The sequence below is a fragment of the Euleptes europaea genome, chromosome 2 (assembly GCF_029931775.1).
Source record: "Euleptes europaea isolate rEulEur1 chromosome 2, rEulEur1.hap1, whole genome shotgun sequence".
NCBI classification, from domain to species: domain Eukaryota; kingdom Metazoa; phylum Chordata; class Lepidosauria; order Squamata; family Sphaerodactylidae; genus Euleptes; species Euleptes europaea.
Window position 1 is genome coordinate 58,860,635 of NC_079313.1, and position 16,730 is coordinate 58,877,364.

Genomic DNA, 16,730 nt, shown 5'->3' on the forward strand with positions numbered 1-16,730 from the left:
AAATTAAATACTGTGCAAGCTTCTAAAGACAGCTATGACTTGTGAGGAAGAAAAGAGCAGGAGTCCAGTAGCACCTTAAAGACTAACAAGATTTCTGACAGGGTATGTGCTTTCGTGAGCCACAGCTTGCTTCTTCAGATGTGAGGAAGAAAGAGAGTAGCTTAGGGAGGCTTTATATGTGAAGCTGCCTCATCTGTAAATATATGAAATAGACATCTGGGTATATGCAAAATCCTCTTTGCTCAGCTTTAAATGATATCTGACCAAATGCATGAAGCTATCTTATATAAGTCCTGTTCGTGCTATAGTTAATGCTCATACAATCTGTGTATAGTGTACACTTGATTTTTTTTCATAAGTGCATTGAGTTCAATGCTCGAGTGTGTGTGTGTTAAGTGCCATCAAGTCGCTTCCGACTCACGGCGACCCTATGAATGAAAGTCCTCCAAAACGTCCTATCTTTGACAGCCTTGTTCAGATCTTGCAAATTGAAGGCTATGGCTTCCTTTATTGAGTCAATCCATCTCTTGTTGGGTCTTCCTCTTTTCCTGCTGCCCTCAACTTTTCCTAGCATGACTCTCGTTTCCAGTGACTCTTGTCGTCTCATGACGTGACCAAAATACGATAGCCTCAGTTTAGTCATTTTAACTTCTAGGGTCAGTTCAGGCTTGATTTGATCTATAACCCACTGATTTGTTTTTTTGGGCAGTCCACGGAATCCGTAACACTCCTCCAACACCACATTTCAAAGGAATCTATTTTCTTCCCATCAGCTTTCTTCACTGTCCATCTTTCACACTCATACATAGTAATAGGGAATACAATGGCATGAATTAATCTAGTCTTGGTGAATTAATCTAGTCAATGCACATACCGATGAACATATGGTTGAACCTGGGCATTTATCCAGGTACTGGTCCCATTTTTACTTATAAAGTAAATGCACATTGGTTCCTTCTAAAAACAGGTGTACGTAAGTGCATGCTGAATGTTCATTCATTGGCACAAGTGAACAGGGCTACAGAGTCATAGGTCTTTTATGCATGGCTCTTTCACTCGCCATCACCCCTCTGACGACTTCAGGTCTTTGTTTTGATCATTCATGCTTTTTCCGACCGTCAGAGATTGCCTTGTTCTTCTCCTGCATTTTGCCTACATTTTCAAATTAGAGATAAAACGGGTTCCTTAAAATATTTCCTGCAAAACTCAGGGAAACACGGTGTGTGTGTGTGGGGGAGGGGGGGCGGGGAGAGACGACCTCTGATGGTTGAAAACGGCATGCATAATCACAACAAATACCCAAAGGTGTCGGAGGGGTGACGGCGAGTGAAACAGCCATGCATTAAAGATCATACTGTTGATCTGTCACAGTCGGTAGTGGCTCTTGAGGATCTTTCATATCATGTATTACCGGATCCTTTTAGCTGAAGATGCCCAGAATGGAATTTATAACTATGCTAAGCAGATACTCTGCTATTAAGCCATGACCCTTCCTCTCTTTTGTTCATTTCGGGGGCGGGAGTTTTTTTTAACCCAAAAAATCAACTTCATTATCTTTTGAGGTTAAAAATTAATTTGCTCTCAGAACCACTGATTTTGAAGGGTCCAAAGATTAAAACGCTAGTAGTTTCTTGAGAAACAAAGGTTAACATTGCTAGGTAGTGATGTAAGTGATGGAAACCAGAGATTGAAAGATATCATAGCCTCTCAGATGCTTCACAAATGAAATTCTCAAATACTCACATGAACACGCATGAAGGTGCCTTATACTGAATCAGACCCTTGGAACATCAAACTCAGTATTGTCTACTCAGACTGGCAGCGGCTCTCCAGGGTCTCAGGCAGAGGTCTTTCACATCACCTACTTGCCTAGTCCCTTTAACTGGAGTTGACGGGGACTGAACCTGGGACCTTCTGCATGTCACACAAATGCTCTACCACTGAGCCACAGCCCCTTCCCTACTCCTGCTTAAGGCTTTTCTTCCTCTGCTGTTCATTTATTGTGGAACAGCCTATCCAGCTCTTACTTCTGAAGCAGGGTGTGTTGGTTAAGTGGACATAACAATAGCCCCAGGAATGTCCCTTTTAGCCGGCATGAACTTGTAGACCTGTAAAACTTTATGGAAGAGTCTCACGGTTTGTTCAAAAGGCACATTTTTTTACCTGTATTTTTGAGCTGGCAAGCTGCTCAGGAGGTGGCACAGCTGTGCTGTCCCTGGGCCTGACCCAACTACCCCTCCACTCAGGATTGTTCTGTTAGTGTGTTAAGTTTCTCTATGTACCTACAAGGGAGCAGATGGTCTGAAAACGAACCCTTTTTACACTACAACATACCATCAGCCACTAGAAAAATGTCTGGTTGAATGTGTATTGGCCTAGTGCACATTTTAGGGAAGCCAGGATTAAATGCTGCATATAAATGTTTCCAAAGGTCCAGTGAAATGCATTTAAAATATGGTTCTGAAGCATGGTGTAATGGGAATTATATGTTTTAAAAATGTGTAATATTGAGCTGCCCTGAGCCTGGCATGGCTGGGGAGAGGCGGGATATAAATCAAATAAATAAATAAAATCATTGCAGTTTCTGTTGCATTCCAAATGGCCTACGTCAGTCTGGCAGTGAAACTTTTTTCCCTCCCCCCCACCCATACCGTATATACTCGCGTATAAGCCGAGTTTTTCAGCCCCAAAAAAGGGCTGAAAAAGCCGGCCTCGGCTTATACGCGGGTCAATACGGTAGGGGAGGGGGGAGGGAGGGGGCAACTTACCACCGCCGCCGCCATCACCGCCGCCACCGCCATCGCTGCTGGGCCCATGCGGCTTCCCCTGGCCAGGAGCGCCCTGTGAGGGCCTCCTGCGGCCTCTGGAAGGCCGTGTGGCCGCTGCCGCCGAGCGCGCCGCGCTCCCCCCGCCCTGGAAGGGCCGGGGGAAGCCTGCTGCGGCCCTCAGAAGGCCGCACGGCCGCGGCTGCCGGGCGCGCCGTGCTCCCCCCGCCTTGGAAGCCTCCTGCGGGGGGCCCACCGCCGCCACAGCCGGGCCTGAAGGTAAGCCTGCGGGGGGGAGGGGTTATAAGCCGACCCTCGGCTTATACGCAGGTGCCTAATTTTTCCCCATTTTTGGGGAGAAATTAGGCACCTCGGCTTATACGCGGGTCAGCTTATACATGGGTATATACGGTATCTAGCAATATGTATGGGATTTGTTTATTTCCTCACTGATTTGTGTATATGCATTTTTAACATGCTTGATTAATTGTATACGCTCAGTTTCTTCTCCACATTGATGATGGTAATTTTTTTCTTCCTTTGCAGGTGGAATTTTATACAGTGAAAATCCAAAAGCAACACATTGTGGAGCAGAATGAAATGGGTGGTGAACCTCTGATTTAAATTTCAGCTGAAGAGCAAGGTTTTTTTATCCTTTCCCTCTGAAGTGGAAAAGGCAGTGAAGATTAACACACCGAATCTTTTATCACTTGAGTTTCCAAGTTGTCATGGCAACGGGGAGAGCTGTGATGAGAGCTGTCAGAGTGTTTGAATTTGGTGGACCTGAAGTGCTTAAGCTGCAGTCAGATGTCTCCTTGCCGGTTCCAAAAGCAAATCAGGTGAAAATGAATGCCTTAAGATTTCAATAGATGGAGTTTTATTTATTACCATCTCCAATTAAAATTATACTAAGCAACATGCAGGCAGAGTAAAAACAGATCCAATGTGAAAGAGTAGCACACATCGTTTACAATAAAATAAAATTCTTCCATCAGCAATTGGTGTTATGTTTTGAGTGACTTTTAATAAGCTGGCTTTACGCTACTTATATATGAACAATGTATTTGTTTTATATATCTTTTAAAAAGTGTGCATGTAAAAACAACCAATTGTTATTGGCCTTATAATTGTCCACCACAATGCTTCTTTAGGTTCTCATTAAAGTTCACACCTGTGGCATTAACCCAGTGGAGACCTATATTCGTTCTGGGACCTATGCTAGAAAGCCAGCTCTACCTTACACACCAGGTTCCGATGCGGCCGGCGTAATAGAAGCAGTTGGAGAGCAAGTAACCACTTTCAAGGTATTTTAGATTCTCATTTGCTGTGTGTAGACTTGGATTTGGATCCAGTGGAATGTTTTATGCTGACAGCCCTGAGCTACCCTGGTACGTCATACAAGGTGTGCAGGACTGGAGCTAGTGTGCAGGGATGGAACACTGCTGTATAGCCAGAGACAAAAGGGGTCTCCTGGCATCCGTCTTGTGTGTGTGCCAAGCTTCAGAGCCGACTTGGCAAGTTCAGGCTTGTTTACCTGCTTCCCCTTGGAAGGACATCAGGTATCACTTGGAAACAAAGGGACAAAGGACAGACTTCTTTAGCATTTCTTTATATCTCTCTTGCAGCAGATAGGACCCACCTCAATGAATCTCATCAGGGACAGAATTCCATTCAGAGAATCAGGATGGACACAAATTATCTCATCAAATTGCTACCCAAGCCCTCTGACTCACCCTGGCAGATCCATTTCCTAGACCTTGCTTTCATCTGAAACTCTATAGCCAATGCTCAGGGGTACTTAGCCAAAAGTACCTAGACACTGTTTCTGATCTATCTCATCTGTTTCTATTTCCCCTCTTAATTTAATCAAGAGCAATCAAACCTTTTGTCCACTGGCAATGACAGGCTATTACCAGACATTGCCAGGCATAGTGAACCATATCTCCAACTCCTCTTTTGGATATAAATATGTGCCCTCTCACAGTGGCAGTGTGTGTATGTTGAACTCCACGTGCACGCCTACTGGCTTGCTTGTGGGCTAGGGTTGCCAGGTGCCCGGTGGTGGCGGGCAAACCCCCGGCAATTCACCCCTCTGCCTGCTGACCACCTGAGGGTCGACGGGCAAACGTGCATGCACACATACACACCACGTGCACGGCACTTCCGGTTTACAACCAGAAGTGCCGCCTTGCGAGGGGCCTTTTCCTCTTAGTTTGAGTGGTAAAGTGACACACACGCGCGCAATCCCAGCCACAGCCCCATAGCCTCCCGCCGGAGGAGAGAGGGGACCTGGCAGCCCTATTGTGGGTCCACTTCTCTGTAGCTGCCATTTTGGATCATGTACCCCTGAGAGATAAATATGCTTACCTTGGGAACTTCTTATACTTGTGTCCACCCCCTCATACCTTTATTTTCTTAGTTCTTGAATGTATCGGGTTTTGTGCATGTTTTGCTGTGTGTGTGTGTTTAAAAAGTTATTTTTACAATAAAAACCAATTAATTGTTAAAACAAATCTCCTCTTTATTAAGAATTTTCCACTGGGATTTGACCTCTGTATACAAAGGGTAAAAGGTCCTGGTTACCTCTGCCTCTTGCAAAATATAGTCTTCCCAGCTAATTCTCCTACCAAAAAGGGGAGACTATCTAATTTGGATAATAGGAAAACTTCCACTTATGGAAGGGGGGTGTTGGAGCTACCATTGGAGACCGCTGTTGATAACTAACTAGAGTCCATCATGAAGCATGGGGTGATATCAGAAGAGCTATGAGCAAGATTGAATTTTCCTACTCTTCTCCCCTCTCCCTGAAATTCTGTTCCTGAAGTGCAAGAGATCTTTATACACACGGTGTGGAGAAACAACATAAGAACAACTTGGCTGGATCAGTCCAGTGGTCCATCTAGTCCAGCTTCCTGTTTCACACAGTGGCCAACTAGTTCCTCTGGAGGTCCCAATAGCAGGGCGTAGGGGCCCAGACCTTCCCCTAGCACTGGTTTTCAGAGGTTTCTAGTGCAGGGGTCCCCAAATGGCCCCCACTAAGTGGGATGGGCCAGCTGGGGCTTTTGCCCAGCAGGGCTTCTGATTGGCCATTGGAGATCTTATTGGCTATGCAGATTTTTAAGAAATTGGTTCGGCAGCTGCCACCACAGCACAAGGCTGTGTGTCTGAAGACATTTGTTTTAAAAGACATCCTGTTCAGCAGAGTTTTTGCCTGAAATGTTGAAGAGTTACTATTAGAGTTATACGTGACCTCACTCCCCAACATTTTGTGGTTGGCGCTGCTTCTTATGGCAGCCATTTTGTAGGTGCTCCCACCACCCTGTGTCAGGCTTTCAAAGGTACCTGCAGGCTCAAAAGCTTGGGAACCTCTGCTGTAGTGGAAGGGGGAAACTGGCAAAAATCTCTTCTCTCCCCCTCTGCCAATGGAAAGTGTCCTTCCACTGGTGGAAAAATAGTGGCTGGATAACACTCTGGTTTGTGTCCTGCACACTTGACTGTTTTTTCCTATTGTTTCTCTTTTTGGTCTCCTGGCCCCCAAATGGTAAGTATAAAAGTTGGTTTTCTTGTGCAAAAATCAAGCCACATTTTGCCCATAATGCTTAATTTCCTTACAAAAAAAAGTTATCTTTTTAGTTGTAGTCTTGTATGCTGACATTACTCCAAATAACCAAACCTCCTGTTTTCAAGAGTTTAAAAATATTTGCTTGTTAAAAATATTCATTATAATTGCTTACCCTAATTTCCGCAGAAGCTTTGGAGAAGTCTCTCCAATAACAAAACTCCATGTGGCACTGACATAAATCATAGATGTGCATGCATTCTCTGTAATTACTTAAATTGTTGTAACAATAATGAAGACCAGTGCATCCACAAGTGAACTTCAGTGTGTTCGGTTCAATTGCATTGTCTTGTCTGGAAGTCCTGAATATACTGTTTTTCTCATTTCCATTATCTGTGTTTGTGAATGACCCTGCTTAGGGTTTTGTGAGAAGTGTTTGCTTGCAAACAAGGAGAAGTGGATAAAAATTCAACAGTTGCCTAAAATATTTTCCTTTTCGTTAAGTGTTGAATTGTGGTAGGTTATACCTCTTGATATTTCTGGTGTTTTATGTATTTCCTGATTTGTGTGTTTCAAGTATAGATGGGACAGCTGTCTAGAATAATCTTCCTGTTGTGCTTTCACCTATAACAGGATTTGGGTTATCTTTTGTGAAAAAGATACTGAAATATTTTTGTTGCAAATTATGGAACACAGTTTGTGACAATGATTCACTTGGTGTTTGTTTTCTCCTACCAGAATGGAGACCGGGTTTTTACTGTTGGTACAATTTCTGGTGGCTATGCAGAATATACCGTTGCTTCAGTTGACACAGTCTTTCCCTTGTCTGATGAACTGGATTTCAAGCAAGGTGCAGCAGTTGGAATTCCATATTTTACTGCATTCCATGCTCTCTTTCAAAAGTAAGATGTTACATGCCGGAATTGGTCACGGGCAGTTCAAATAGAGACTCTTTCCTTCTTATCTTTGGGACCACATGCAATCCTGATCATTTGCCTTAAATCTTTAATGCCTCATACATGTGGCCCTCCTGTAATACCCCCCTTTTGAGCTGGCATAAAAAAGGAACACTTCTGAGGTTGAGAAACAACATGGAGAAACTCTTGGTGGCATCTGCACCTAAGAAATCTTATATTCTAATAGTGAAATCAGACAAATCAGACAAATCTTTGGATACTTAAATCCAGTGACTGGAGCTGTGAATGGGCAAGACAGATCTTTCTGCAAACCTGAAAAGGGTCCCAGGTTTGCAGAAAAATACAAAATCTAAAAAAAATAGATTGGGGACTTTTTAAAAATTAAAAATGATAATGGGAGTGCCTGTAGCTTTAATTAATGGATTCATTCACTGGCTGCTGTTGGGCAACTACAGATTCTAGGCTTCAGTTTCTCTCAGTAAAAGGCGGGTGGAGGGGGCAGAGCCCTTTCCAGGCCTATTCTGGCTTTTGAGGGAGAACTCACTGGGGCCAGGCCTAACCTACCTCACATGGTTAGTGTGCAGATTAAAAAAGAGGAGGGGAGAATAATGTAAGCTGCTTTGATCCCCACTGTGGAGAAAGGTGGGTATTAATGAGGTAAATAAATAATAAATATAGCTGAAAATCATACGCAGGTAAAAGACAGGTTGGTGAATGGCAGAGAAGGAGAGAATAAGGCAGGGAAAGGGTATGGAGGTTGCCAGGAAGAGTGGAAAAAGAAATAGAGTGGGGAGGGGGATAGAGGGGAAGTTGAGGTGCCACCTCACAAGTTCTTGAGGGTTCCTTAGAATACAAGTAGGCCTGGCCCAGTGGCTGACACCACACAACTGGGCCACAGTTTTCTAGGCATAGGTTGCCGTGGTGGGAGAGCAGAGGGAAAACTTAAGATAGAGGAGCAAACAAAGGCAGGTTGGCTGGGAAGGAGAGTATGAAGAAGGAAAAGGGGAGAGATTTTGGGGGCTTTCAGGAAAGGGAAAGAGGAAATAGTGGGGGGGGATGAGATGCCTCCCATAAGTCCTTGCAGGTTCCCACTTGTATCATATAAACTTAGAATTATAGAATTGGAAGGGACCACCTGGTCATCTAGTCCAACCCCCTGCACAATGCAGGAAATTAACAACTACCTCCCCCCACATCCCCAGTGACCCCTCCCCTCCCCCTGCAATGTAGGATCCCACAATCAAATCACTCCCGACAGATGGCCATCCAGCCTCTGCTTAAAGACCTCCAAAGATGGGGACTCCACCACCCTCCGAGGCAGTGCATTCCACCATCGAACAGCCCTCACTGTGGAATCACTTTTCTGTTAGTTTAAATCCATTACTCCGTGTCCTAGTCTCTGGAGCAACAGAGAATAAGCTAGTTCCCTCATCAACATGACATCCCTTCAAATATTTAAACATGGCTATCATGTCTCCCCTCAACCTTCTCTTCTCCAAACTAAACAAACCCAACTTCCTAAGTCTCTCCTCATAGGGCATGGATTCCAGACCTCTAACCATTCTGGTCGCCCTCCTCTGGACACGCTCCAACTTGTCAACATCCTTCTTAAATTGTGGAGCCCAAAACTGGACACAGTATTCCAAGTGAGGTGTGACCAATGCAGAATACAGTGGTAGTATTACTTCCCTTGATCTAGACAATTTGTGTTGGTGATATTGAAGCTGGTCAGTGCGTTTCAGATGACTATACTCTTAGAATCGACCACTTCCTGAGAAGTGGTATGTTATCTTATTCAGTTAGTCACCCACTAAGCAGGAAACTACTTTACTCACATAAAAATGAGTCTTTTTATTGAATTGCTTCAATGTAATTTAATGTATATATGTGTATATGCAAGTATTACAAAGTCTTAAAATTCAGTAACAATGTATACTATAAAGCAAGCAAGTTCTACATACTGTTCAGTTTTAAAATCCAATACTTATAATATAACAGTTAAAAGTCTGATTTAGTTCAAAAATTCTGATTCACAATATCTAGAATAATATGTTTAAATCCATACATACCCAATAGCCAATGTTCTGAGACCCTCTGAGAGAGGTCTGAGATTCTAGACCTTTTGTGCCTTTATTTATACTGTTTAAGTCACCTTCAATGGGCTTGAACCTTGAGCTCAAGAAGGATACAGTTGTACTGCACATGCTCTGTGGCTTCCCTTTAGACTACCATATAAGGACTTCCCCTTCCACCAGGCTATTTTGCTAAACTTTAAACAGTCAGTTTTGAGTCCTGTTATCTCTCTATTTTTTAATTTTACCATCATTCCCATCTCCTGGATAATACGAATAAAATGAACCTATTCATAAGTTTCTACCCTCATTTTATCATATTAAAACCCAATATAATGTTACAGTACATTAGTCAGCAAAATACAAAGTTGTAGGACAAACGTTGTGAAGGTGATGTCCTTTTAGTACAGGAATACAAGCATAATTCCTGCATGACACTTCAAGGAAAGAATGCAAGCAGTGTTCTAGGTCCTTCAAGGATAAAGGACGAGCATTAATCTAGGTGACAATACTAAGTCTTTCAAGGACAAGGTGCAAGCATTGTTCTGGCTTATCACATTTGTCCTTGGCCAAGAATGCTCAGGCTTGTATCTTTTTAAATGGGCTTTTATGAGCTGTTAGGGTTTTACATTGAACAATTCTGCACATGTACAACATTAATACAGTAGTTTATATGCCCTAATATGTCAAAGCCTGTAACAGTACTGTTAGGGGAATTGTGATCTGAAAGAAGTTGGATATTCAGTATTCTAGAGCCTGTCATATGCCAAATGATACTGTAGCTACTATGTGAAAATTAGCAGAGACATTTGTGAAAATTCTGTTGCTGCCATGAATTTAGTAAATAAACTCTAAAAAATGCTGGTTCTGTGTCTAGCTGAAAATCCAGGTACAAAGTACACACTTAATATAGTCCTGACTTTCCTTATTGTAACTTTATACCATGGTTGTCATGTTGATGATCTGAATTTTCTTTCCAGAGGGGATGCTAAAGCAGGAGAAACCTTGCTAGTCCATGGAGCAAGTGGAGGAGTAAGTGTCTTGAAAAATTAGGTGGCTTTAATTGTAATCCTATAACATTATAGGATTAGTGACATAATCCCAACATTATTGTTAAAAATTGAGGGTTGGATCCTACGAATCACCTGGAGAAGGTCCTGGGCAGGGTGTATCTTTCACTCCCCCAGGGAATCATCTGTGAGCCTGTACTGAAGATTGTTCATGTGGGTTCCTCAATCAGCTGAGATATATATGTGGGAGTATTGTGCAGGGGAAAACTGAAGTCTCCCTATCAGCAGAGCCTTGAGCACCGATAGTAATGCTGCTGTGGAACAGGCAGGTGGGGCACTTGTGGCCATCTTTCCCTCCTCAGTGCCACTGTATGTATTGTGTGGCTTTTTTTGGTATAAATTCCCTGACCTTTGGAACCATTTTTTCATGGCTTCCAAGTGGCTGCAGGAGAAAGGAGGAGGCAGAAAAAAATCTGCTTCTAAAAGCTTGCCTTGTTGGTGCTTAAGATCCAATTTTAGGCCAGTCTTCTGTTGTGCCTGTCCTGAATCTGAGGTAAATATCCAATGCTGAGGATGACTGTAATCAAGGTTGTTCTGTACATACAGGCATCAAGTAGCCTAGATTTCTTAGTGTCTTCTTTCAACAGTTTATTTGTCTTCAGTGGTATGAAGTCTCTGAACAGGGCTGCTTACTTTCTGCCACTCTGCCCCCTAGTTGGTAGTGGTTAAATACTTGTAAACTGTGTGAAATTTAATTTTCTTTCTGAAAGAGTATGTTACACACTGGCCAAAGTTTTCTGTTCTGTACAAAATAGTGCATTCTCTTTCATTGATAAGGATAATAAGGTTATTCTAGACGCAGGTACTGCTCTGTTACACAGGAGCTTTTCACATGCTTATATTTTCTCTAGCGGGTTCCTGGACGTGTATTGATAATTGTACTAATATTTTTAGTGCATTTGGATGGACAAATGAAAGGAATCATACGTTTGATAATCCTAGTCCTTCTTATTTTTCACAGTTCACAAACCAGTGGAATTCAGGGTGTTAGTGCTCACATTTATTCCCTTCATGACCTGGGGCCCATGTACTTGAAGGATGGCCTCTCCCAGTATTCTCACGTGGCAGTTCCATTCTTTCCACCAGGGCTTATTCCTAGTACCTCCTTTCAGACACACTCAGCAAAGGTCTGGGATCAGAGCTTTTCACAGGCTACCCCGTGTCTTTGGAGCAGCCTCCTGGAAAAGGTTCGAAATGTTCCTGTTGGAAACTCTAGTGGATAAAGGAAGCAGGGATAGTGTGTGCTGCACACATGAATGCTCTTTCTCTCCCAAAATACTTATTTCAACTTTCTAGGTTGGAATAGCAGTATGCCAGATTGCAAGAGCTTATGGTTTGAAGGTTTTGGGCACAGCTGGTACTGAGGAAGGAATAAATCTGGTTCTGAAAAATGGAGCCCACAAAGCATTTAATCACAGGAAGAAGGATTACTTGGCTCAGATTAAGGTAACACAATTGTATTTCTGATCCCTCACAATATTCAAAGCTCAATGATTGATTGATTGAATATAATGCAATGATTGATTGATTGATTATCTTGCAGCTAGCGAAGGAGTCCCTATTTGAGTCTGCAGGCACCACTGGAATATTGGCAAAGTGTTGAGGGCACCACCCCAGAATGGTGCCGCAGGAGGTATACCCAACCTCAAAATGTCAGAGAAACAGCTGTGCATCACTCAGATAGCAGTTCTTCAACATGGGAGCCAGCATGGCATATTGGTTAGAACATCGAACTAGGATCTGGGAGGCCCAGGTTCAAATCCCCGATCTGTCACCTGGGATGCTGGATGATCTTGAGCCAATCACATACTAACATCCTAATCTACCTCACAGGGTTGTATTTCTTGGTATGCAGAAATATAGTTAAGTTTTATTAATATGGTCAAATGACCGATCACATATTAATACATCAAATGTCTAAGCTCCATAGAGCATATTTGTTTGTAAATCCCCATTCTTCCAGGGCCAGGTGAGGGCCCTCCTCTTCCCTCTGCCGTTTGCTCATTATTGCATACTATTATACAAAACAGGGCGGAGCGGGGGAGCAAATAGATAGGAGCCTTTTCCTTAGTAAAATGATAGGAGCCTTTTCCTTAGTACAATACCTCTGTATTCCTCACCAGTAAACTAATTAGGTTTTCTTCACCCTGGCCGCTAATTTACACTGAGATAACAGCTAAATTGCAAATAGGTTGTAAACTTGCTGTTTGGCTGTAGAACCGGCAGATATCCCTCAGGATTGTTAAAAGATAGTTAAAACTGGAGACTAATTTAAGTAGAATAAATAAATATAAAAGAAACACTCTCTTATCCTGAGCCATAAACTACAGCTCACCGGTGGCCATCTTCCTTCTGTCGAACTCCAGATCTCCTCTAGTGACGGCCAAGCATGCCCATTGCCATTCAACAGCCACAGAATGTGGAGTCTGGTTGAACGGGAGAGGGAGTATGCTTCCAAGACCCAGAGAAATCATAGTATCCTGGAGCTGGAATATGTATATGTAAGGCGTATGGTTTGTGAATGTGTTCAGCGAGGCTTGAATTGCTCAGCCAGCCTCTCCCCTTCAACATGGAGCACAGAAAAGGAGAAGTAAAAGCAACCATTTCCAGTTTCTTATCACTCAGGTTCAGGACTACAGGAGTGGCTTCCTTCTTGCTTCACCTTGAGCCTTGGCACCCGGGACACTTGCGCTAGATGTCCAAAATTTGGGATATGGAAGCTGCTTGTCTAACCCGAGGTTTAGCAATTGTGCTGTTGGGTGGGGAAGAGATTTTCCCAGTCACTTAACTACATTTATATCCTGTCTTTCTACTCGTCCTGCCTCCCTCAGCTTCTCTTTTAATACCTCACTTTAAGTGCTTTGTTTAAGACTGAGCCATGTGTTTGCTTAAGTGTATATGAACAAAAAAATTAATAATGTATTTAAATGATCCTGTGAAGGATTTCTTTTAAACAACTTGATTCTGTTGAAAACCTGAAGGTAGTGCAGCTATTTGAACAATGCGTGCATAAGGACAATCCATACTGTTCTTAGCATCAATGAAGTTTTCTTTTGGCATTGTAACTTGTGATGTTTAAAATCTGTCAAAACAAGAAATGTGCATGAGTTTGTCAGGTGGAATAACTGATTTTAAGGTATTTATTTCTGTGCAGGAAACTGCTAGTGAACGAGGCATAGACATAATTATAGAAATGTTGGCTAATGTCAACCTTGCCAATGACTTGCTACTTTTGACAAAAGGAGGAAGGGTGATGGTAAGTAGTCATTTCAACTCCTCAGTCAGAAGTTTAATGCAAAATCTGCAATTCTCATTGTCTGACTTTTCCCCAATCAATTTCATGTCAGATTGTGGGAAGCAGAGGTCCCATTGAGATAAACCCTAGAGAGACTATGGCGAAGGAGTCAAGCATCAGAGGAATTTCTTTATATGCTGCATCTAAGGTAACATAAATACTGCTTTATAGAAATGGTTTAGATAAGCCAGCAAATCTTTTGCATAACACTGTATCAGAGATATGGCTTCTTCTAGTTCCAAACTGTGACATTCTGAATGTTCTTCTAAATTCCCTTAATTCTCTTCTGTCATACACTTATTCCCTCTTATTTACTCTTTTCACATTCGAGGAACTTTTATGTAAGCTCTTTGGAGCCTTTTACTCTGTATCCAGAGTTTTTTTGACTTGCCAGTGAAATATTGTTTCCATCGCATAAGTCTTTCAAGATTTGGTCTTACAATTTGATGTGGCAAATGTTCTGTTGGCATTTCGATATTATGTAATCATCTCTCCCATGAATGATGTATACAGATGCAGAGAATTTGAAACACATGTAACATGCAAGAATTAAGAGTTCTGGTGTTGGATCAAGACTAAATTGGCCATTTCCACTTATCTCTCCCCCCCCCCTATTTCTGCTGCTGCAGACCCTGCTTATGTCATTCCTCAGGATCTCTTGTCCCCCAGGAACAGCATTTCATGGAGAACCTCTGGAGAATGGAGGATTACTTTCCTGTAAAGTAATGTTTAACTGCAAATGTTGTCTTCTCTGTTTAGGAGGAGCTGGATGAATGTGCAGCTTCAATCCTTGCAGGTATAGAAGCTGGCTGGCTGAAACCAGCAATAGGCCCTGAATATCCATTGGAGAAGGTGACAGAGGCTCACAGAGGTATAATCCACAGCCAGGGTGCTTTGGGGAAGATGGTGCTTCTTATTCGTTAAGTGCTTATGCACTTAACGTGAACAATTATAATGTTCTTGGAACAATTTGCAAATTATGATTTTTGATATGTAAAATACAATAGTTGTGATAGGTTCTGACTTGAACATTTTATATCAAATTTATAAAGATTGGTTGTTAATAACTGGGTAGCTTGTCCTGGAAAGTATGTTGTTTATTCTTTTGTGGAGCCTATAAAAGATGTTCTTTCTGCTTCATTCACATGGTACTGCTGTAGGGACCCTCTCTTGCTCTCTCCCTTGAAAATGCTGGATGTGCCTTTGGGCCTCTATCGGAAACCAATTAAAAGTACTTACACGCTTGCTAACGACAGAATTGTGCCTAAAATCCCTGTTGCTTCAAAATAAAGATACATGCACAGTGAAGTAATGAGTATATATGCCCTGGTTGTTTTTTCTTTTGTACAATGAGTTCTTTAGGCAAAGCAACTGTGGCGAGCCCTGTGAGATCCTGTCTTCTCTCCTGATGAGACCCCCCCATCTGATCGCCAGTTCCCTTAGTTGTTTTGAAGGGCACCCCCTTAAAAGCCTAAGTGCAGTAGGGATCCTGAGTCTGAGTCTGAGAAAGCACATCTGGTCTGCCATGACCAAGGTACATTCCTTCACAGAGTCAGGATGTCAGTGATATGCGTAAAACATTTACCTACCCCCAGCTCCAAGACATGAGTAATACAAACATATCCCTTGTTTCAAAGAATGCTTCATCAAAGCAACATGAACCATTTCATGTTACCCTTAAGTGTCACCTACGATCCAGATGTTGACCAAAGCAGCCTAATATCCGATACACTCAGGATGATCCGTCAAGGGGACAGTTTTACCATTAATTCACACCAGGTTCTCTATAACTATCCCGTCTTGGAAGATTAAGTGTCACCTCCTAACCTGCCCACCAGATCTGACCAGTTACCTTCAAACTACCCAGTCAAATTCCAGCTTCATTCTCTTGGAACAATGCCAATCCTGAGAAAGTAGTGTCCCATTTCTAGCTATGGGGCTCTTCCCCATATAAAGACTAACCCAGGTTGGTGAAATGTTTGCCAGATTCTCTCACTACCTGGATACCCCTACAACTGACTTGCGGGATCCTTTCTCTTCTTGATACTCTGTTGCCTTGGATTTCTGCTGCATGGACTCTGTGATTCTAAGCCTCTCACATACCTTGGATCAGGTAGTATCGCCCCATCTAAAAGTCCTCCATCCCTTATGAGAACTGGACCTCTCTGAGTCCAGTTTGGGTAACAGCTCCCCCCAAAAGCATGCAGGGAAGGGCTAGGCAGGCTACAGTACAGGGAAACTTGGCTGGGACACTTCCTGTGCCAGCCACGCCCTCCATGGAGCACAGGAAAGAGGCAGGACTCTGCTGTGGAGCCATACCCACAGATGAAGCTGGCAGCATCCCCACCCCTCTTAAGCAAACTTGGACCAGAGCAAGGTAGCAGGGGTGGAAGGAGCACAGGAAAAGAAAGCCTGGGCCAGGAATCCAACCACCTCTGTTGCCCACACCTAGCAGGACTATGTCCTTTTTCATGAGGCTTTTAAGTAAGCTCAGGACTACTTCGCTCATAGGAAATCCTTTAAAAGGCAAGTAGCAGGGTAGCCAAGGAGGATAGATCAGACCTCAACCCACAGTCAGGAGTGGTGTGGAGTAAGGGAGAAAGCGACTAGGGTGAGAGAGAACCTTCCTCCTCCCCTAGTGACTGAGGCTGTCTACAGCCTGCTGTTAAAGGATGCTGGAGGGCACAGCAGCCCCAGGCTCCATCCCTTGGGAGCCTGAGCCTGAAAGGTGTGTTGTTGTTCCACTTTGTCATGTAGCCAGGGAACTTACAATTTACATATTTTTGCTGAGGACATGGCTGAAAGGTGAGAACAGAGAACTCTTTATTTGGGGAAGGGGGATCTAGTTTTCCCGTTTCCCTTCCCCCATCATAGTTTTTTTTTTAAAAAGCATAGCTGTACATCAAATTGGCAAGCAGAGCTGGATTCTTTCCTGGAATGTCTGAGTTTTTTAAAGGTATGCATCAGTTAATGCAGGGGTGCATTCATATATGATGGGACACAGTATGCTTGATTCTCAAAAGTATTTACCAAATATAAAACTTAAAGTGAG

General features: G+C 43.0%; 1 protein-coding gene across 1 annotated transcript; it reads left to right on the top strand.

Moving 5' to 3' along the window:
• The first annotated feature begins 3,320 nt into the window (after positions 1 to 3,320).
• Positions 3,321 to 14,619, top strand: CRYZ (crystallin zeta). The gene is made up of 8 exons (XM_056845670.1): positions 3,321 to 3,604; positions 3,917 to 4,069; positions 7,063 to 7,226; positions 10,294 to 10,345; positions 11,680 to 11,829; positions 13,538 to 13,639; positions 13,731 to 13,826; positions 14,438 to 14,619. The coding sequence occupies exons 1-8, from the start codon at positions 3,494 to 3,496 to the stop codon at positions 14,600 to 14,602; spliced, it is 993 nt and encodes a 330-aa protein (XP_056701648.1). The 5' UTR covers positions 3,321 to 3,493; the 3' UTR covers positions 14,603 to 14,619.
• The last annotated feature ends 2,111 nt before the right edge of the window (positions 14,620 to 16,730 follow it).